This window comes from Calonectris borealis, chromosome 5 (genome assembly GCF_964195595.1).
Source record: "Calonectris borealis chromosome 5, bCalBor7.hap1.2, whole genome shotgun sequence".
Lineage (NCBI taxonomy): Eukaryota > Metazoa > Chordata > Aves > Procellariiformes > Procellariidae > Calonectris > Calonectris borealis.
This window is the reverse complement of record NC_134316.1, coordinates 19,712,709-19,736,259: the sequence shown is the minus strand read 5'-3', so window position 1 is coordinate 19,736,259 and position 23,551 is coordinate 19,712,709. Positions and strand designations below refer to the sequence as shown.

Below are 23,551 nucleotides of genomic sequence, written 5' to 3'. Positions count from 1 at the left end.
AACCTAAAGTTAGAGTGAAACTACATATTACTCTCCCCATATGAATTACATTAGTCTTTGTTATTTTGCTCTTTGTTGAAGATTTCTTTCCTGGGCCATTCTAACAATTTGTAAAAATGTACTAAAATGTATTTCATTATTTTCCATCAGGAAAATCTATTTTACTCTTGGTAACTGGGGGCTAAAGCTATCAAATCTCATGCTATGAGAGGCTGAAAGAATGGTGGGCAAATGAGATGGAAATTTGCTTTAATGCAAGTTGAAGCATTGTGGAAAAATGAACAGTCCACTTAACAATTCTTTAGTTCTCTAGCTGAAGTTTTCAACCTCTGACAGCTGTGATTTTGTTTTCTAAAGGATCTGTAACATGTCTCACAGGAACAGCTCTCTCCCTTGTGAAGGGCCCTGCTCACTGTTCAATGTTCCATTGCCACACTTATGTGGAAGAGCAAATTGACCTTTTCCTTGTAACTTCAGATATTCAGTGCTTGATATTTTGTCTAGTTTTCAATGAGTGGGAATTGGGAGTATGGTGAAATTACATTTGGTATATATTTGTAGTGATTTCAGGAAACTAGTAATACTCCATCTTGTTTATTACACATAAACTGCTGTTGTGTTGGATAAAAACAAGAAAAACTTCATGGCTGTCATGGTTTAACCCCAGCCCAGCAACTAAGCACGACTAAGCCGCTCGCTCATTCCCCTCACAGTGGGATGGGGGAGAGGATTGGAAGGGTGAGAGTGAAAAAACTTGTGAGTTGAGATAAAGACAGTTTAATAGGCTCAGCAATAACGAAAACAATCCTGTTTTCAGCACAAATCCAAAACATAGCCCCAAACTAGCTACTATGAAGAAAGTAACTCTACCCCAGCCAAAACGAGCACAATGGCATATTTGCCTCCGGCTCTGGTAGATTTAGATATTTGTGTTTATCCTATTATTTAAAGAGTGGGGATAATTTTCATTTATCCTGCCTTGTGCTAGTGACAGAGTCCCTGAAAGAAGAGATCAGTGTTTTGTCCAGCTAAGCTAGAGGAGCTTTTATTACTCTAAGCTCCCTTACGGGGACCTGCTGTATCCTGCTGTATTCTGGGAAAATGTCACTGTACATGGTCTCTACCTTTCTCCCACTTTTGTTTTTTGTCCAAAGTTCTAGAATTCTCCACTTTCTCTGTCAAGTAATTAAAATATTTTTGAAGACATTAAGAAAGAAGACTTCTGGGGAAGTCATTCACGTTTTTTAGTAACTTCCTTTTTTTCTATTTAATATTGCATAGCTACATGGAGCCTGTGTACTTTCTAGAGTTTGAAAGAACTCAACTGGCAGCATCCTATATGAATTTTTAGAGAATTTCAAGTCCTCTCAGTATGCTTAACATGGTAAAAACTCTTAAGAGAATACCCTTTCTTCTGAGAAGATAACAACTAGAAGCTAATCCTGTTTCTAGTGATACTACTACATTGAATAGAAAATATTTCACTTATTTAACACTCAGAGCAATGGTAAATGTAAGTCTGAGTATGTTTAGAAGTATAGTTTTCAGTTTTTTCAAGCAGCAAGTACACATTGTCATTGTAGTTCATATACTGGGGCAGAGAGCAGGGGTTGGAACCAATCTCAGTCAGTGCTGGCATCCGTTTCCTTCCTAGGTGGAACCAAAAGCGTTTTTATTGACTGGTAAACCTGCAGTCTGGGATTGAAGCTCTCCTAAGACAGCCTGACTTCAGACGCTTCCTCAGATGGCCTCCCAGAGTCCAAGTGTAACAATTGAGTACACAGCAAAACCTGTTTTTCTTCAAGCTTTTTATAATGACGGTGAAGAAATTAACAGTTTGTATGGGAGGAAACTTGAGTTACAGAGTCACCATTTAGTTTGACCACTTGCCTATATTGTTTTGATAGCATTACAGACCTGAAGACCAGAAGAAGACACTAGATTGTCTGATCTGATTTGCCACGTTACTAGCCAGTTTCTTTGAAGTCAAAGCTTGTGTTTGGCTAAGAGGGATCTTCCAAAATATGCTTCAGATCCTTGAGAGCATCGTAATGAGATGGCAAATTCACCAGATGGTCAATATTTTGCTTCAATACTTGGTCAACCGAAGAATTTAAAAAAGCACTTTTATTTTGATGGTTCTTTTTCAGGATAGATGTATTATGCCCAGTCTAGTCATTTAATTTATATGTGATTTGATCCATCTTGTGCAGAGTGCAAGATTTGTAGTTGAAGTCTGAGGAAATGTAACAATATGTCATCCTAACAGATCAGAGTTAAAGCTGCATAGAGAACTTTTACTTGAGCATTTTTCCTTTAGACTATTTCTTTCCAGCTGCTTTAAATTACCAGCACAAAACAGTTTTATTATGCATGATATACATAGCTTGCATCTTTCTCTTGCTGCAGTGAATAACATGCACGTTTTACATCTGGCAGTTTTAAAATAAAGATTAAGATCATTCCACTCTGAAGTGAAAAAGGACCTCATGAATTTTTAGCAGATAACATTTGTTGTGTGCAACATGTACATTATTAACTCTTTGCAAATTGCTGTTTTGAGCAATTGCAGTTGTTCACCTCTGATAGTCAGCTGAATAGCAGAACGCTATTTGTGGGCAGCAGATGCATCTTCAGGGCAAAACATTTAAAGAATTTAAAAAAATAAAATTATATGGTAGCTGATAGTACTACTTAGTATCTTGACAGATAAACTGTATAGATACAACAATCTCCTGAACTCTTCTGTTGTTAACCAACAGATTCAGTCTGTTATAACAAAAAAGACTATGACAAAGCTGAATGTATTGATGATACTAAGATAAAAGAAACGTATAGACCAGCAATATAATTTCAGAGATCCTTGGAAGGAAAACAGAAAATGATCCAGTCTGGTATTTGGGAAACATGCACACAACAGCCAGTCTTACCTAGCAAGATATTTTTATAAATAAAATTTCTTTGTGCCTTTGATAATGTTCAGACTTTTATTTCCCTCTAGAATCTTTCAGATGAGTACTGCTATTTTGTTGTATAAAATCATCTTCCCATTGAGCTCCATTGTCACATCTCAGTTGCAATATTGCTATTATCTCTCTTACCAATACAAGTTGACTGATCCTCTCATGAAAGCACAGCATTTCATTTAGAGTGTTTGAGGACTGATTCCCCTATCACTTTTGTTTCACCCTATTGAGAAGTTTCTTACAACAGACTTAGACTACACAAAGGGATACAGCCCCAGGGTTTTTTTGTACCTTTGCGTGGGAAGAGGTACAAGCTGCTTGCTGTAGTTGAGGAATATCACTTAATTTGTGATTTAGGTATTACACAGTTTACTGACTGGGGAAATCGTCTGCTGTATGGGAGGAACTTGAAACTTTAATACATAAGTCCATCGAGGTGTTTTTTAGAACAACTTGGGAAAGGCCTCAGAAAAGTGCAAAGGACTTTTTTTTTCTCATCACATCAACACTTTGAGAAACAAAACAAATCCTGCTTTTAAACTGCAGTACTGTTTTCTTTTTCTTTTTCTGTTTTTTTTCCCAGTGAGTGGTCATTGTCCTGGCCTCAGGAATTATTACCTTGTTTGTGAATATTATTATAGATCCCACATCTATACCCTGCCTTTCCCCCTTCTTGAGATCTTTCAGATATGATTTTTGCATTGAGAGGTACAAGATGAGTTCCTTTTTAAATGCCATGCTCATCCAAAGGGATGGGAGAAAGGAGACTGAAGTATAGTGTGCACTTTCTGCAAATGCTGAAAGGGAGAACTTTCCAGCCTTATGCAGCAGGGAGTAAGTTTTCCATGTTAGAATGTATATGTAGAATGACTTGAAGAACTCTGGTTATTTGTGAGTAAGCTTTCTATATACGTGAACACTTATTACTTCAAAGCTACATTTTTCAATTGGAAGACTCATGAAATATTGTGAAAGATGATGTAAGAATCCAGTCTCTGCATTTAGAAATCAACCAGGAATATCTGTCATCCAGATCTCCATTCACAGTGCAAAAGACACTTGTATTTTAAACTGTAGGAAGAGGATCACAAAGGTGCTTTAATTGTATTTTATACTTTACTATTCATAGAATCATAGAATCATTAAGGTTGGAAAAGACCTCTAATATCATCGAGTCCAACCGTCAACCCAACACACCATGCCCACTACACCATGTCCCTAAGCGCCTCATCTACACGTCTTTTAAATACTTCCAGGGATGGTGACTCCACCACTTCCCTGGGCAGCCTGTTCCAAGGCCTGACCACTCTTCCAGTAAAGAAATTTCTCCTAATGTCCAGTCTAAACCTCCCTTGGCGCAACTTGAGGCCATTTCCTCTCGTCCTATCGCTTGTTAATTGGGAGAAGAGACCAACACCCACCTCGCTACAACCTCCTTTCAGGGAGTTGTAGAGCGCGATGAGGTCTCCCCTCAGCCTCCTCTTCTCCAGGCTAAACAACCCCAGTTCCCTCAGCCGTTCCTCTTAAGAGGAACATTCAATTGCATGTTCCTGTAATTCACAGACTTTTCTGGCTTTGGCTGTACATACCATACCACCATCTATCATACTTCGAGAACATGAAGTTTTGAGATGGCTTGCTGGCATATTTTTGACCTACACAATATACTGCATTTGTAAAATACTATTGTTAAAATTTGCAAAACCACCTTGTTGTACCATTGTCAGCTCATGATTTCATATTCTGTAATGTGATCTCAAAATGTGATTTTTTGATGGCATCCCAAAATGGGATTCTTTGACTGATTCATCAGGTGTACTTGAAAAAACTTGTCTTATTCTCCAGGAGCTCTCTATCTTTAAATGAAATGTGATAATCTATTCAGTTGTGAGAGAATCTTCAGAAGTCTGTCTGAGTATAACCGAAATAGTGCTTTGTCTGAGATTTCAGATAATCTTAAAGTAGCAGTGGGGTAGGAATGGCCCCATTCATTTTACTGTGTGCTAACTCTAGTGCTAGAGTTCTGCTGCTTGTAAGTGAGGCAAGAAGGAAGCAGTGGCACTGGGTCACTAGATAACACTAATTCCAATAAGGTGCAATTGAGACAAAATTAGGGTATCAGAAATGAAGAACTGAACTTGAAAGTTGTGGAAGGTAGGTATGTTGAGCGCGCTTTAAAAATATATATAGTGGGCCTATAAATAGGGAACAGTTAACGTTTTTTTTTCCCAGAAAGATCAAAGGATTTAACTTTCAAAAGTTTGGCAATCATTTTAGTGTGCAACAGTAAGCAGCTACAGTCATACAGTATTTGTACATAGTCATTGTCTTTCTTTTGCTGCTATAGCTCCTATTAAAAGTGATAAATAATTTTAAATTGGATTTGACATTTTAAAAATAACTGAATTATAATTTCTTTCAGCAATAGTTTCACACATGGCTTATTAAAATAGTATCAGGTGTTTTATAAAACCAACAGCATCCCATTAATGGAACAAAGTTCCAAGTACATTAATAGCTATCTTAAGAAAATTTTATTAAGATAGCCACAAAAAAAAAGAACTAATTAGGTATTGAAGCCTCTCAGAGTGGTTTAAGGGGTGACTAAAGTTATTTCTGTACATCTAAGTCTTCTTCTGCCTGTATGTTTTGCTAAATTAAACAGAGTAACTGCAGATGGTAGCAAAGATGGATAGGTCCAAGCTGCATAATATACTCCAAGTGACAGATACCAGTGCTTGAGTGGGACTGGATTTGTTCTGATGTCATAGATAGATGTCAGTGATCAAATCTGAATGTATGCTTGAATTCCTCAATGCTTTTTCCAACATTTGCTTTATTCTGTACCCATTCTTATAACTATTAATGTTTATGGTATTCACCTAAAATACAAAAGGTACAAATGGCTCTCAAGCAGGAGACTGATAAAAGAAGCTTAGGGAAATAATGGTACTACTTTTTTTTTTTTTAAGAGATCACTCAAAGTCTCGGTATCCTGCAGTTGACCCAGAAACCTAGAGACACTTTTTGGCAGTGCACTGCGAGTTATGTGCTATAGTTTCTTCTGGTTTCCGATGCCTTTTATTTTTTTGTGCTTGGAAATCACCTATGCAGTGTAACCAAAAGCTAGCCAACTACTTCTTCCACCTAGAAGCTATATCGTGATTTTAAATCAGGGGAAGACATCGATGTTTGCTTTTATTGTCTTTTTATAATAATGTTATATGAAAGATGGCATTCGTTGCACAGGCTGTTCTTTCTCTGGTGATCACATTCCTGTGACTTGTAACATCCCTATCAGTCTTTATAAAGTCTAAACATAAAGTCTTTTTTCAAGTCAAGCAGATTCAACTTTGTTGTAATTTAAAGCATTTTCCTATTACCCTCTTACTACTGTAAACAGACACTTTTGTAGAACATTTGCATAGCTGGGATATGTTTCACTGCAACATACGGAACTACAGTACTAGAATTAAACGCACTCTAGTAGTAAGCAATGAGTACTTGGTAGGAATGCTCTCCCTGCCCCATGTTTAATTGGTGTGGTATTTGTCACAGTGTGCTGTTGTGTAATCTATACATCCCTTCACTACTGCTTCTGTCACTTTCTTACTCTCCTCTTGCTACAGTAATTCTCGCTTCATATATTGTGAGATCTGGCATTGGATCCTGTAAACTTAAAATTGGACAACAGTAATCATAATCAATAGCTTATCTAAAATTTCCGTTGACAAGCATGTAGCAAATCTTCTATAGCAAGTATACATAGTATATCATGTAGATGAATAGCTTGGTTTTGATAAATGAACTACTCCTGTCATCCTCGGAACAATTCAGTTTAATCTATGCATTGTACAGATTAATGTCACTGTCTTCCTTCAGGGCTCATTTTGGAGATGGAGAAAAGAAACAGGCTAGATTTATAGAAACTTCTTATTTGAGAAAAATCACTGAAAGGATTGAAGGAGTTGTCTCTGTATTTCAGTAGGAGTAGCCTGAGAGAATGTCGTGGTTTAACCCAGCAGGCAGCCAAACCCCACACAGCCACTCGCTCGCTCCCCACCCCCTGCAGTGGGACGGGGAGAGAATCGGAAGAGTAAGAATGAGAAAAACTCGTGGGTTGAGATAAAGACAGCTTAATAGAGCAGAAAAGGGAAAATAATAATAATAATAATAATGATGATAATGATAATATACAAAATGAGTGATGCACAGTGCAATTGCTCACCACTCACGCTGACTGATAACCAAGTAGCAATCGCTACTTCCTGGAACACGCCTACCATTCATATACTGAGCATGACGTCACATGGTATGGAATACCAGCCAGCTGTCCCGGCTATGCTCCCTCCTGCCTGCGCTTGGTAGGACATGGGAGCTGTCCTTGACTAGCAGGGTACTTAGCAACAACTGAAAACATCAGTGTGTTATCAACATTCTTCTCATACTAAATCCAAAACACAGCACTAGGAAGAAATTTAACTCTATCCCAGCCGAAACCAGGACAGAGAAGTAGAATAATAGCTTGACTTCATAGACCAGCTGTTTTTCTGCAACATATATGTGGTAGGAGAAGGAGCCTAGAGCAGGTTGCAGAACTAGTAGTTGGCTCCTGCTGTGTTGCCTTTTCTCCTTCCCAAGAGTGAGAATGGCTTCTGTATTCTGAGAAGTGGAGGGAGGGAACTGTCTGCTGCAAACCTGTTGCTGATCTAAAGATGTAATGTTTGAAGTGAGGTGTGAACTCGAACATTTCAGAGTTCAGGCAGCGTCATTCTTAGATACTGAATTCGTACTGTCCCTGTGAAAAATACTAATACGTTACAGCACTTATTTATAATTCCATTGGGTTAAGAGATACGCAGCACAAAACTTGCTGCCTATGGGCCAAATCAAATTTGGCTGCATTACTGTTCTTGTATACTGTCTGAAATACAATTCTTTTACAGCTGGTGGGGAGTATGTTGGGTTATGATAATTATATTTAAAATAATATTTGAGGGGAAAGAAAAGCCTTTTGAAAACTCTAAATCTTACCGTTTTTAAAAAAAGCTGAATAAAAATTTCCAGTAAACTGAAATTGCACATGGGGTTATGTGAAAATCAGTGGGAATTTTGACCTTCCTCCTCCTCCAAAGGGAGGGGTGGAAGAGAATCAAAACTTTACATTTAATAACTGAATTTGTCATGAGCTTGTTTTTGTTTTGGTTTACAGATCAACCATGGATTTGGAATATTCCTTACACTAACGCCCCTGATACACATGGAAATATGTGGGTTCCATCATGAATGTTTCCAGTATTCTGTGACATGTCACTTACTGACACTGAGCCTGCCACGCTACTTGCAAGACTGCTTATTTCTGTTTTTTAAGCTATAATATCTGCTATAATGGCTAATTTGTAGTTGAAAGAACCATTAAAATGTTGATAATGGGGAGGTTCTTGGAGAATCTATAACCATATTATTGTAAGTGAACCTGCATTTTTAAATACCTTTTTATATGCTTTTTCCTTACTGTGGTTCCCAATATGCTTTTCAAGATTAAAACAAGTGTAGACTGTTCTCAGAGATTCTCTCCGCATTTTTAGCTGTAATGAATTAAAATTTACTGTTCTATGAGACTGTCAGTTGGCCCCAGTAGCTGGAATAGAAGTTATTGTATGTAAAATTTAAATAAAAATAAAGTCAACCTTGTTTATATATCCTTTGTTCCATCTTCTTCTAAGTGGGTGCATTTCAGATTGGATTGAAACTTTGCTTTGCAATTATCACTTCTAATGCAAGCTCTAATATTTGCTGGTTTGGCTTCTTGCAGTATTTGGCTTCTTGTCAGTTATTTCCTAATCCTCTTTTTTTTTCCCCCTTGCAGACACCCAAGTACTGTCCGAAACACTAAATTGAAGTGGATGGGCTTGGGTGCTGAAGAGTAGTCTTAAATAGTGCTGTGGGATGTACGAACAGCTGGTTCTGCAGCCTGGAAATCTTGTAGTATAGTGTGGTACTTCATTCAGAATTCCCTCTGGATCCCAAATAATCTGACTGCGTAGTTGTTCCAGTGCTACCTCATTCATTTTTCAGTGTCATTCCCTAGGATGGTTTGGAGTACACTGGGAGTGCACTACTTCCTAATGTTTATCTAATGGCTATCCCTGTTTCATTCAAAAATGACCATAGAAAAGGTGTATGTTTAGGAAATCGTCATCGCATCTGGCTAGCAAGGAGAAGTTTCCTTTCGTTTTCTTACTCCGTCACAGACCAATCCATAGAAAAACTCTATGAAATACTGCTTCTTGTCCATCTTTCATATCCTTTCCCTGTTGTTCTACCCTCTCGAGTTAATTCAAGTTCTCTGGTGCAGTTATCAGATGGTCTTTCAAATCAAAAAGGTTATGGCTTTGAGTTATTGTGGGAAAATTATTGTACAGTCTCTTATCCAAAGGGTAAATGGAGCTAGAGAGTGGAATAGCCTTGCCTATAACACAGAGGAATTTCACATGCACTCTTCACAGCAAATACCAGGAACTTGGGTGTTTAGGTTGCTCATTTCTTAGCTCGTGTTGGCAGTTTAGAGGCCCAGTAATCATTATTATTGCTTTATCTGGTTTTGAGAACTTCACAAATAATGTGAGCCGAGTACGGGTCAGAGTGCTGCTGGGATGTCTGTGGAACAGATAGAAAGATTGCTTTCTGCTTTCACCTTCCCTCGATTCTGTATGCACAATCTTTACTGTTTATGCTACATGCAGAAACTGTTTGATTCTGTCCCTGATGAGCCTGAAAAGACACGGATCGGGGAAGGTAACATGAAAATGGAGCAGTGTGCTCTAAAAAATGAGGTAACAACTTCATAGCCATTGTTATACTTTCTTTTTAACCAGAGTATTATCTTTTTTTTTTTAATTATTATGTATTTATTATTATATTTATTTTATTATTATTTTCATTCTGTGAGAATTGGAGAAGTTCTAAGTATGAAGATGTCTTCATGTGAGGAAAACTTTAAGAGTTCTATAAGGTCGGCTAACAATTAATGGACATTTATGCTTAATTTGTGAAGAATGTGATTTATTAATGTTACATATATGAGTATTTCTATTTTTGTCGTAGAGTGGTTTGACCAGCTCTGAGGCATTCCTGGTTAAATTCCAGCTGGAATTTTTCGGTTTCCAGGAACTTGGCGTGATTTAACTTCAGGTCTCCAGGGCTCAGATTAATGCAGTGTCAGAAGATCCTTCCAAAGTCCATTGGTGGAAACAAATAAACCAAGTGATCAGTTCTGCTCAGAAAACTCAGGAAATCTTTCCAACACAGAGCTGTGACCCAAAGCAACTTGGACTGTGGTAGAAGCGTGGAAGTGAGGCAGTGCTGGGTGGCAGAGGTGGAGGAAAGAGTGAAGGCTAGGGGTTTGGTTTGCTGGGCAGTATGTGGTGTGAGGCAAACTAATGGTTCAAATAAAGGTTGAGCTTGGTTGAAACAGATATGTATGTAGTTCTGTTTTAACCATTTAAACAATGCTTTTCCAGAACGGCAAGGAAATGTTTTGAAGAAACTGTCCGGAGATAACTAAAACTCCAGGGTGGCAACAGTCTTTTGCAGTCAGTGCTATGCAACCCAAACACAGTTGGGCTTCATGACATACTGGAGCTGGACGGAAGGCTCTTTACAAAACCTTTAGCCAGAAAATGCTATCCAATAACAATTTTCTAGACGTGCAGCCTCCCAGGTGCCAGGACAGACTTAAGAACACTTCTTAACTGTCTGAATAAAATTTTAGAATTTTTCTTGTGCAGAATACTTTGAAATTCCATTTTTCATAGCATCCTAATATTTTTTTGTTTCATGTCGGGGCCCTAACATTTGGAAAGTGGAACTATGAATAAAGAGAAGGAGAAAACAGACAATCAGTCCAACCCACAGCAGAATGTCTGACATATGTAACTGGATTTGACTCTGGGATCTTTGGTTAAAGTGATATTTAGGTCTGAGACCTGTGCGCTTCTCCTTTATTTTTAAAAGGTAGTTCAAATTTAAAAAAAAAAAAGAAAAAAGGCAATAGCATTGCCTTTTTAGAAGTAATTGTTATTCAGCACAACATCTTTTTTACTCAGTAAATTGCTGATTAATTTCTCTTGCTACTGCTGAAAATGAATGTGTTCTGGTGCCCCTTCAAAATTGAGTGCTTTCCATTACAGCAACAGTGTAAGAATTTATTGTTAATGCATATCAATACATGCTGGTTCAAACAATGTGCATACATTTCTGCAGTGCTGCTAATTAGGTTGTAAAGAAGGAAATAGTGCACTTTTCTGTGCCTAAATGGCTAAAACAATTTGATCAAGCCCTAGCTGATTTTAATGGCTGATGCAATTGGTTATGTTTTGTAAAAGCTCAACTGACTCTTAAGCCCCAGCTGTACAAGGTCCCACGCTGGTGTTACAAAGCATCCCTCAGAGAAGTCACAGCATGGAAGGGAAGCAAACTCTGCAGAGCTGCCATATGCCCTGCGGAAGGAGAGATGGAGGTGGACAACTGGAAATTTGGTTTTGCAATGGCACTTCAATATTGGACTGCATTGCTATGGCCATTAACATAATGGGATAATACCAGCTTACTCCCTCCTGGGACAAGGAAGGAAACTTAGGGGTTGCTTGTGATTCCAAAAAGGTTAAATCTTCTGTCAAGGACAGCATAACATTATGCAGTTTCTTGTTGGAGTCGCATAGTATAGCAATGATCTAATTTTGGTTTGCTCAAGACAGAGATACAGTGATCTATCTAGAGTCTTTTCACCGCACTTGAGGTTAAATCCAGCATCACAGAAGGTAAAAAGGCATAAAAGGTAACATGCGTTTTGTTCTATGCTAGATGTGCAAACATGCAACAATATTATAGCTGTCTCGGGTGATGGCTTTCCTAAATGCCAATGTGCTTTTTTTCAGCAATTAGTGATACGTTAATTCCTTGTACTTTCTTCTGCTAAGTCTTTCCATGGTTTTGATATTCCAGCCTGTCTTCCAGTAAACAAATATGAACACAGTAACAGAAATAACTGCACAAAAAAATCCAGGTAAATGAAATTTAATAAAGATAGATGTGATACCAAGAACTGAATATTGAAATCAGTAAATTAATATAATATATACATATTCACTATGACATACCCTGGCTACCCAATGTGTGTATTTGAAAAAGCTAGAATGGAGATGTAATATTCTTTGTAATGCTAGATGCTACCTAATGCCACAGATATTTCTACTGACATCAGTAAAGTTGCTGACATTTTACAGCTGTGGAATTAAACACTGTGACCCAGGATGTCAGAATTTTAGCTGAACACTGACAGTAGTCACACCATTCCCTCTCCCTTACCTCTGAGTTTCTTTTAATCTGAGCAACTGTAACTGGCATCCTGAAGGGCAAAAGAAAGAAACATAGCAAAAAGTACTGGAGGCTGAAAGGAGCTGTGTAAGTTCAGAGAAGTAAGTTTCTATGTTAATCTACAGTCTTTATATCCTTGGGTTTTTTTTCTTTTTGTAATATACTAGCTTTTCTGCTTCTCTGTTTATCAAATTTTATCTCTACTCAAACTAATTCCCAGTTACTGCTTTCTAAATGTTGCTGCAGTGCTTTCAATGTGACCCTATAGTATTAATCAGAATAAAAAGTTCATCCTTTAGTTGAAACTATTTTCCATTGCTTAGAATGGAGGAATGTGGGGGGGCTCCTGGATTCTTTTACTAACTCTTTTTCTGACTCTGTTCTGACTTCACACAAGTTGATTTGTGTGTCTCTGTTTCTCCCTTAACGTGCAAATCACTATCGTACATAGTTCTAGTACCAATAAGCATGAACAAACAAAAAACTTTGCTCTGAATTGTGGTTGGCTGTTACGCAGTTTGGAAAAATCACCCGAACGTGTTTTTCTTACCTGTTGAAATGCTGGAAGATAAACAGCATGCAAATACGAAGTGGCTTCCAAAAGTGGAAGTTGTTCCTGAGGACAGCTCTTGAGGAGTCCCTTATAGGGACTTTTAAGCCCTGTCTATCTCTGCCTCACTTTCCCAATTGTACAATTTAATCTGCAAATATCTTCAAATAAAAATATCCCTATAGAGTATTCACAAAGTATAAATGAAATATTGTCTTCCCCAAGAAGATTGGAATACGATTATCAGCCACACTTTAGTCACTGATATGAAAGAGAGAGAAAAAGTTTTCACATTTTTATTCCTGCAAATCTCTTTTATACAGCCAGGTTCAGTCGTCTTTACTGCGAAGCGTCTTCTGCTTTGTGAGGGATAAGTACACTAGGTAAAGGCAAGAAGCAACATTCCGGCTGAGTATGAGCCGGCCATGTGCCCAGGTGGCCAAGAAGGCCAACAGCATCCCGGCTTGTATCCAAAATAGTGAGACCAGCAGGACTAGGGAAGTGATGGTCCCCCTGTACTTGGCACTGGTGAGGCCGCACCTCGAATCCTGTGTTCAGTTTTGGGCCCCTCACTACAGGAAGGACATGGAGGTGCTGGAGCGTGTCCAGAGAAGGGCCACGAAGCTGGTGAAGGGCCTGGAGCACAAGTCTGATGAGGAGCGGCTGAGGGAACTGGGGTTGTTTAGTCTGGAGAAGAGGAGGCTGAGGGGAGACCTCATCGCGCTCTGCAACTACCTGAGAGGAGGCTGTAGCGAGGTGGGTGTTGGTCTCTTCTCCCAAGTAACAAGCGATAGGACGGGAGGAAATGGCCTCAAGTTGCACCAGGGGAGGTTTAGATTGGATATTAGGAAAAATTTCTTCACGGAAAGGGTTGTCAAACATTCGAACAGGCTGCCTGGGGAAGTGGTTGAGTCACCATCCCTGGAGGTATTTAAAAGAGGTGTAGATGTGGTGCGTAGGGACATGGTTTAGCGGTGGACTTGGCAGTGCTAGATTAATGGTCGGACTTGATGATCTTAGAGGTCTTTTTCAACCTAAATGATTCTATGATTCTATGATTACTTCACATTCAGTAGGAGTCCCCCAGAGGTGCAACCTCTTTCAAACTTTTAGCAAACCAACAGGGATGTTGAAAAGTTTAGCCTACTCTAGATGCCCCAAGTGTCACATGTTCATGAAGTTTTGGGATTTTTTTTCAAATTAGTTTGTTAACATCAAGGTTATTAAGTTGCAGAAGAAATTTTGTTTAGCATCAAAGGTAATAGAAGGCTGGTTTCTTTGCTCCTCTAGCAAGATATTTCATTATGTATAAAATTTACTCAGGAGTAAATGGCAGCTCTCCCATAGCTTCTCCAAAGATAAGCAGTGCATTTTAGTTAAGTGTACCAGCTTATCACTTCCAAAGGAGATGTTTACTTAAAAAGTGCTGACACTGTCAATGAGAGAGAGTAACTAAATCTCTGCGTGAATCTTCCACGTAATTTGCTGATGCATTAATAATAGCTCTGTTCTGACCGGACATTTGTTGGTAATCGTTACTAGGGTAGCTTTCTTAATTGCAGGGTTAGCATTTAACATTATCAACAGAAGTAGTAAATACATTGATTTTTTTCTATTATTTACAATCGTGCTAAGTCTCACCACCACCCATCTTTTTGTCACTAAGTGCCTGCACATATAGACAGTAGGGAGCTGGGTGCTTGTGGTGCTGAGGGGTAGGGCAAACCTAGCAGGTTTCCTGATAATGATGCCACAAGTGACTGCACTGAGGTTAATGGCAAAGCATTCAGTGTTCGGGCTCACAAGATGTTAACTCAGATTTGGGGTTAATTTAAATGTGAGCAGTATGTTTAACCATTTTTTTCACCTGAAACTAAAAGATAACTTTTTTTCCCTTTTGTCAGTGAACACATTGCATTTCTTTATTCAACCTTGCTTAAACGCTCTGAAAGGTGACTGCGTTGTTACACTGTTAGTGCTCTCCACACACTCAAGTTTTTCCAGCTATCTACCAAAGAGCAATGGGAATAGTGACCTTTTTTACAAGAAAGTACCTTAATTAAAACAGGGGAAGTAAAGGAAGAAAAGGAGCTTAAAACAATAAAAGGTGCCACACCTGTGATATTTGTCAGCCATCTTCTCATTTTCTACTTCAGGATTCCAGTCAGTATCAGCTCACTCTTGCTCTATCCCTTAATAGGGAGCATGTCCTTAAAAAGCCGCTTTCTAAGAGATTAAATCACTGCACGTCCTTTATAGTGTTTTAGTTTGGTGAAGATCAGATTTGACAAATTAAGGGACCTTGCAATTTTTGATGCTCAGTGACAGTAGTATACTTCATTGTCTTTCAAAACCATGCCAGGTGTGCTTACCTGCATTAATGTAATGCTCCGCTCCTTCTACGCCCAAGACCAACACAAAAATAACTATTCCTCACTAACAAAATAATATGTAAATAATAGGAGGAACTCCTATTATTTATTATCCTATTGGATAATTCTTTGGATAATGTGATTGTTCTTCACATTCCTTTGGGCAATCACATTGACGTCATGGTTGCAAGCAGTTAAAGGCTCCTGTTCCCCTGTGCTAATCCAAGCCACCCAAGAACAACTTTGATGGATAGAGACTTCAGTGTGGACTGAGGGTGCTCAGTCAGTTCTGCTGCCTCTGCTGGCTGGGAGAGCACTGATTTAGATCCATCTTCCTTCTGGCTGGCGAAGAGCAGCAAAGCAGGGAAATACAGGTTGGGGTTTTTTCCTCTAATAGGAACTATCAATAATTTTAAAGATACACCAGCATTTTTATGGAAGCATGTGGTTACCTTTAGCACTTGGCACAGAGTCTGGTTAGTTTGATTGGCATCTTGTCTTCCTCTTTTTTTGGCTGTTTAATGTCTTCCAGCACTGCTGCTAATTTTAATTGCCATATGTCAGTCTGTGTTGAAGGCTAATGAAGGGGGAATAAAATCCTGCAACATGATGTGTTATGTATCAACAACAAATAGGAAAAAACAAAGAGGAAGCATTCATCCTCGGCTGTTGGTTTACTGTGCAACGTGGGAAAAGGACTTGGCTTCTCTCTGTGCCGAGCAGTTTCGTTGCCAGGCAGTTGGTGATCCTCTCTCGAACACCGGCCCAGAACTGCCCACAGTCCACCCCCAGGAGTCAGACCGGTACCCGAGATGCAAGTACACCTCAGGCTGTGAGACCATCAATGCCTCTTACGCTAAGTATACGATTATCTACCGTTAAGGGAGATTTGTAATTACTAAGATCTTACCATTAGTTCCCATTGCCTTTTAACGGCAACATAATTAATAGAAAATGGGGGGAGGGGAAGTAAATGTAGTAATTCCTCATTAACCTGCTTTCTAAAACAAAATGTATGTAGGTTGTCTTTCATTGGAAAGAAAGAGTGTTTATATACTAATGTTTTATAGAGCTGAATTCTAGCCCCCAATCATTTTAAAGTAGAATTCAGCACTGTAGCAATTGCCAGATATTGCTGAGTTTAGCTTTTTCTTTTTATAGTAACAATGATTTTTCCAGAAGGTTTGGATTTAGAGCTCTTTGACCCTGAAAATAATGCATTTTTAAACCACATTGCAGTTGGAGAACTGCCTCTGTCTTCCACACACAATTTCCCTTCGACTGCCCAGTGTCGAGGATGGAGATGTAATAACTTGTCGAGAAGGCAATCGATAACCAGACCTGTAGAGAAAGAGGTGCCCTCTTTTGGCAAAAGGGAGTAATTTTTCTTGCTTTGATGGTAGGGGCATGTCATCAGCTGCAGATTTTTACTCCTGGTCTCTGGAAGAGGCCCCGTTGCCCTGGGCGGCACAGCGCTCCTCCGCCCCACGGCCGCGGGCCTGGGCCGAGGACTGGGCGGACAGCAGCCCCCGGCGGGCGGGAAGGCCGCGGGCGCTGGGGGGGGCAGCCCCCCGCCCCTCTGAGGGGTGGAGGCCGCGGGGCAGCCGCCCTCCGGCGGCCCGCCCTGCCAGGTGCCGGCCCGCCCCGCCCTGCCCTGCCCGGAGCACCAGGGAGACCCTCGGGGGCGGCGGCCGCGCCTCGGCCGAGAGGAGCTTCCCTCAGAGGCGCGGCCCGGCCCGCGGCTCCCCGGTGGCCATGGCGCGGGCGGCCCGGGGTCGGGGGCAGCCGCCCCCCGCGGACCGGGGCGGAGGTGCCCCACGGCGCCGGCGGGGGAGGGCGGCGGGGCGAGCTGCCCCGGTCCCGCCTCGCCCCCCCGGCAGGCAGGAGGCGCCTGGCGGTGCCTGTGCCTGCGCCCCGCTCCGACGTGCTCGGGGCGGGGGAAGGAAGGGGATATGAAACCGGCGGAGTCGGGAGCCCGGCGCGGGGCGCGGCGGGGCTGAGGGGCACCGCGGGACGGGACGGGCCGGGCCGGGCCGGGACGGGCGGTTCCTTCGCCCGCAGGATGCGCCGCAGCCCGAAGCCCGTCCGCCGCGGGGCCGTGCGGGGCACGGCGGGGCAGCGCCCTGCCCCCGGGGCGGAGGTGCCGGCCGGCTCCCGGGAGCGCTGCTCGCTGCCGCCGGGCTCCGCGGCACCCTGAGCTCTGCGGCCGCGGCCCGGCGCACGCCTGGCGGGCGGCGCCGTGATGCCCGGCGGCGGCGGCGGCGGGAGGGCCCCGACGTAGCGTGGCGGCGCGGCAGCCCGGTCCCGCGGGGCGGAGGATGGCGTGTCGCGGCGGCTGCTGCTCCAGCGCGGGTCGCCTGAACGCGGACAACGCGCGGTTCCTCCTGCTGGCGGTGCTGATCGTGCTGTACATGCTGTGCGGCGCCGCCGTCTTCTCGGCCATCGAGCTGCCCACGGAGCGGGAGGCCAAGGAGCGCTGGGAGGAGCGGCTGGAGAACTTCACCCGGCGCCACAACCTGAGCCGCGCCGAGCTCCGGCATTTCCTCAGGGAGTACGAAGAGGCCAGCGTGGCCGGCATCCGCGTCGATGACATCCGGCCCCGATGGGATTTCACCGGCGCTTTCTACTTCGTGGGCACCGTCGTTTCCACTATCGGTGAGCGGCGGGACCCGCCGGCGGCCGCGGAGGGACGGGCGGGGGCCGGGGCGGTGGCGGGGCGAGGGCGACCGGGGATGCGTGCCCCTTCTCTTCTCCCCAGCTCCCCGGGCTTACAGCGGGCTTCGCGCCGGTGCCGGGCATGGTCCTGTCTCCTCGCTGCTCCTTCTTTCCCCTCCTCCCCACAAAGCAGGTGCGGGAAGCACCACGCTTGCGGAAGGCGCGCTCCTGTTAGGCGCCCCAGCAGCGCTGGGAAACTGGGCGCCGGCAGCCCGGCGGGCTGCTCGCCCTGCGGGCGCTGTGCGGCGGGCGGGCAGGGCAGCGGCTGCCGAACTTCTCCCCGGGAGTTTGGCTTGCCTGCGCGGGGGAACCTGGCCTCGGCATGCGGTGGCAGACTCTGAGAGAACAGTCGCACCCGAAGCCCAAAGCTTTAAACAAATGCTGTATGTCTTTAAATTCTGGGAAATCTTATTCTAGCAAATCTTAGATCTGGAGGTAGGTGGCTTCATAGGCTTCATAAGCTCAGAAGAGACTTTTCTGAGGATCTAGTCTGGTCTTAACAAGAACCATAAAATAGATTTTGTAGTGTCCGGCTGCAAAGTGTGCAACTTGGAAAGGTTGGGTTTCAAAGCACTCGGCTTTTTGCGCTTCTGGCTTTCTGAGGCAGAATCAACAAGTCGATGGGCACCGCTGATTTCGTTTGTGAATAAACCCAAGTTTATTCAGGTTGAGGGAGCCTTCGGGGGAAGGTGATATTGAATAGAAATTCCGAGGGAGCTGACGAGAGTACATTAAGATGAAAAGGGGCACCCCAAGAACCGGTGTAAGCACCCCAGGGAGCCCACGGGTGTCAACAGACAGGCTTTGCTCAGGCGGCTGCGGACAGCTAAAAGCCCCGGAGAAACGGAGCTTGCTGTAGTTAAAGACAGGCAATCTTGTGTGCATTTACCACTCTGACAAATGGGGTCACTAAATCTTAGTAATGGTATCTCCAATTCACATCAGTTTCCCTCCACGTGTGAAACGCACACTGAGGAATGATCATTTAATTACCAACAGCAATTCTTCAGGAAATCTCCATTAACACTTGTTCCCTGAAGAGGAGTTTTGAGATGCCTTGCTTTGTGTGGGACGTGTGAGAGTTTGTGCTGTCCTGCAGGTTGTAGAATACCTGACACTTTCCAGTGGTTCTGCTCAACATCTCCCTAGTACTGAGTTGCTTAGGTCTGGAGTTAATTTTGTTGTGAAAAATGTCATCAGGCTGGTTTTGTATTTCCTCAGGGCATCAAGATTTGGGTGTTTTGTGTCCTTAGACCTTAAGTCTGTAAGGCTCAAGAACTATGCTTAAATGTTCTGCTGAACTGGTAATTTAAAGTAACTTACAACAGTGTTAAGCCCATTTTTGCGAACTGCTGTAGTTTGTTTGCCATTGTAACATCTCTCTTAAGGTGTGCTTCTTGTATGATCAAAATACAGTGTCGATGCTAGCCTTTGCTATAGCCATAAAATCGTAGTAAAGAGAGCTGGGACCAGATCTCCAAAGTCCACCTGGTCCACCTCTGTTCCTAGAGGAGGTCAATTATATGCGAATTTTTTTTCCTGATAGATGTTTGTCCAAGCTGCCATTTTGAACCTGCACTGTTGGAGATCCCACAACTTCCACAAGGAATGCAGCCTTGTGCATTATTATCCTCACCAGAAAAAAAGGTTTTCCTGATGTCTACCTTACTGCAGTTCAGTAACTTGCATTATTTTTGTCTTACCATGCTTCATACTCAGAGAATGGCCTCTTAGGTACTCAAAGATGGTTGTCATGTGTCCCTTCAGTCCTCTTTCAATTCAGAAAGCCACAATGTTGTAACTCCCCTTTGCAGTGATACAGTTACCTCTCACATGTATTAACTGATGCCAATAGTTCTTAACATTAATATTTATCTTATATAAATGAGACTGTTAAGGAGAGAAGGGTATCTATGGTCTTATTACCTGTAGCTGCTTGCAAACACAAGCATCCACATATCCACTCATACTTTCTGGTAATTTCGCTGGCTTGCCGATTTCCGTGGCCCACAATTTAGAGCTCCATCAATGTTTCTGCAGAAAATGTCCTCGAGAACCCTTTTTCCTTCAGATTGTGTATGGTTTGTAGACTTTGGCAATTTACATCCTGTCCCTTCTTTTGACCTGGTGTTGTTCTTTCGCAGTCTTATCAATGGTGTCACTTTTTCAGTGTGTTTTATCAATTGCATCATTCTTTCTTAATCCCATCAGTGGCATTGCACTCTTTCAATCATAGCAATGGCATCCCTCTTTCTTAACCTTCTTAGTAGCATTGCTGTTTTGTGAGACTGATTGTGCGTTTCAGCTCTTTGTGCCGCGGGCTGGGCTCTCCAGACATTCACAAGACTGTTGTGCTTCGGCCAGAGCCCCTCAGCTGTGCCACGCAGGAGCGTTCTCCTGCAGGCTCTGCAACCACACACCCATTTTTATCAACCATATTGGGGTCCTAACAATAGATATTGTTTCACACATCTCAAATCAATATTTTTGCTCTCTTATCAGCCCTTTCCAAATGGTCCACATCTTCTTTCATGCCCCAGCATGGTGTGCCAAAATTAATGTATTACTCCAGCTGTGACCTTGCTAGTTCTGAGGAAAGTGGAATGATTATTTCATGTGTTTTTCAGTCTATACTTCTGGTGGCTATATACATTTCTACAGCTAAATAAAATTTGGTGCCTTCAGTTGAAAGCGCTATGTCAGGAATACGTGCTTTTATGGTATATTCCTAATATGAGCTAACCTTCTACGCTCAGCACTATGTGCTAGTGTAGAAGCTTTTGATTTAGCAAGTAAATTGTTGTAAAAGCAGTCATCTTTTATCTCTTTTGTAAACTTCATATTATTTTTTTTCTTTTTTGTATAGTGTAAATTACTGTGGTGGAGTAGCAAAATAAATTTATTTCTTCTGCAGTAAATAAGGTGACTTTGATATACTGCTAAAGCATCACTCAAACATTACCTGTAGCATCAACTGCTTCCTGTACGTTAGCTAGAAAGAAATTCCGTAATGTGTTTTTGGCTTTCAGAGAAAAGAAGAGAGTTTTGCAGTATCTAAGGCAATTAATACTGGCTTTTTAATTAAGGTTCACATAAAATGTTTGTCACATAGATATCGGAGCATGATATCAGTGCATCGAGTCAAGAGGTCAAAACTTAATATAACCAGCCTGTTTTCATTTGTCAAGAAAATACAAAGCTAAATAGAGCTGAACTAATAAAAAATAAATAATGTCTTTTCTTAGTTTAGTAATTTAGAGTTTGTTCCATAAAAGGATTTATTCCTATCAGTGCTCAGCCTGTAACTCTTAATTTTGATGTGTCTTTTGCTTAGTGTCATCCAGCACTAAGGTTACCTATACAGTAAGTGGAAACATTAGAAATGTAAGAAGCTACCACAAATACCTGCCCAACTGGGAGACTACCTAGACTAGCCAGGAGGTGATTCCAAGGAAGAAGATGGGATCGAAGCCTCTCCATCCCATGAAGGCAGGTGCCTAACTCTAACCTGCAGGGAGGAGCCAACACATGTGTGGTGGGCTCCTCCATAAGCCCGCTTTGGTTTCCAGTTAGCCCTTTGTCACATAATGTAGTGTCCCTTTTGCCTAGAAATTAGGTGGTAGTAGTACTGCCTCAGGGTGTGAGAGATCAAAGCAACTTCTTTCTCAGCAAGGACTTGAAGCAACATCCCCGTGTCTCAGCAGAGCGCCCTGACCACTGGTCTGGGGAATAATCTTAAGCTGGGGCTCTGTGTTTTCTGTTGAAACTCTTCCACTTTGCATAGACTAATAAAATATTCTGCAGACCAGAAAGTAAAACAAGATCTAAGTCCCAGTTTGCACTTCAGTGGATGTTTATGTGGTTTATATGGGGGGTACAGCATTTGGTAGGCTCTGGGTGTTCAGCAGCATTAGACTGTAAGGTCTCAATTATCAGCAGGCTCTCTAAGGACCTCTGTGGAACAGACAGTAGCGTCTCCAAGAGGTAGGGAGCTGCTGCCCAGGTGATTGAAGATTGACGCATTGAATCACTTCTTATCTTTTGTGACAGACACTGGGCACCCTCAATTCCACTGGAAATAGGTGGATGCTGCTACCCTTGAGCAATACAGAGGCTTAGCATTACTGGGCTATTTGCAGCATCTAGATCCTCCTCTGCTCTTTGAAACCATTGGAAAAAAACGTTATTGACTTCAATTGCATCAAGTAAAGAATTTATCGATGCATCAAGACACCCTTATCTCTTGTAGAGCTGTTTTTCTTTGAATAACTTAAGAAAACTGAAAGGACTTTGTTTCCTTTTTCTTTTTGAAAAAACTCACCCCAGCCCATATTATAATCTTGATTAAAAGCTGTTTATTTTAACTCTAAATGGAATAAAATGTTTCTTGTCATCAAGGCATAAGCTGAAGCAACTCCTCAAACTGACGTATGATACGGCTGCCCTTTTCGCAGGCTGGTGGAGGTTGCAGGGGATCTCTGGGGATCGTCTAGTCCAACCCCCGCACTCCAAGCAGGGTCAGCTCCAGCAGGCTGCTCAGGGCCACCTGCTGTCGGGGTTTGGGTATCTCCATGGATGGAGACTCCATAAGCTCTCAGGGCAACCTGTGCCAGTGTTTGACCACCTTCACAGTAAAAGAGGGTTTCTTCTCCTGTTCAAATGGAATTTCCTGTATTTCAATTTGTGCCCGTTGCCTCTTGTTTTTCTGTGTGAACTGTTTATAAGCAGTGAGGCAAAGGAGGAAATTACATCATCTTCACAAAAAGAGGTACATTTTCTGGAGAAATTACAAAAATTTGCATCCTTCCTCTCTGCAAGAAGCTGCAGCATGTTGGACTGGAGGCGTAAAGTTTTGGTGCAAGGTGAGAAAAGAGATTTGTCCACCAATGCATTACCTGAGGCCCAAGAGGTAAAATTTCCTGGAGTGAAGGGTGAGATTTTTACAGTAGAGATGACCAGCAACAGACAGCGTATTGTACAGAAGGGAGTCACACCATCTTCTTTAAGCAGCCTCGAGGGGGTTGCTGATGGGAGCGTCGTTTACTAATGGGGAAATCTGCACAGGGTGAGACAGCCACACTGTCCATCTTACAGCAGTCTGTCCTGGAGTGAAGGAGGGAGTGCTCATCAATGTCAGAGAAAGTGCCAGTTTCCTCATTTCCACCCGTGTAAATACAGTACCTAATACTGAGTATGAGTTACAGCTGTGCAAAAAAAAGTGTGTGGGGGGGGTAATGCCCAGCAAACCATCAAGGTCATTAAAACCAGAGAGCTGGGCTACTGCTTGTAGCCTTCAGATCACTCTGTCTTTACCATATGTAGACTGAACAAAGGGTGGCAACTGCACTGAATGCTCCACCTGGGGCCAAGGGCCAAGCTTACTCCTAGAGTCACAGAGACCAAAGGATGCACCATTATCTAACCGGACCATGCCTGAACTATTTGAACTTGTACAGCACAAGGTGCATTGTTCTCCTAGCTAACATTTTTCTTCTTTAAGTATTGTTTATGCTGGAAGCAGCCCTAATAATTCAAAACGACCTGCTTAGCCACTGAGCCATAACCAGGGC

The 23,551-nt window shown here is 42.3% G+C and overlaps 2 protein-coding genes across 6 annotated transcripts in view; both read left to right on the top strand.

Annotated features, from left to right (window-relative positions):
* The window catches only part of TDP1 (tyrosyl-DNA phosphodiesterase 1), a 55,460-nt gene extending 46,794 nt beyond the window's left edge, over nucleotides 1-8,666 (top strand). For 2 of the 5 annotated variants that reach the window (XR_012673832.1, XR_012673830.1), the window contains 2 exons: nucleotides 5,632-5,743; nucleotides 8,179-8,265. Coding sequence is in view for 2 of the 5 variants with exons in the window: in XM_075151302.1 (XP_075007403.1) it covers nucleotides 8,179-8,252 (74 nt within the window). In the remaining 3 variants the exon portion in view is untranslated. Of the gene's footprint in view, nucleotides 1-1,654; nucleotides 1,806-5,631; nucleotides 5,744-8,178 lie in introns of those variants that run through there. The other 3 variants (XR_012673831.1, XM_075151302.1, XM_075151303.1) reach the window with 2 other exon arrangements.
* Nucleotides 8,667-17,584: 8,918 nt separating this feature from the next.
* Nucleotides 17,585-23,551, top strand: part of KCNK13 (potassium two pore domain channel subfamily K member 13) — a 71,889-nt gene continuing 65,922 nt past the window's right edge. Inside the window, exon 1 of the mRNA XM_075151301.1 lies at nucleotides 17,585-17,921. Within this exon, the coding sequence (XP_075007402.1) occupies nucleotides 17,585-17,921 (337 nt within the window). The remainder of the gene's footprint in view (nucleotides 17,922-23,551) is intronic.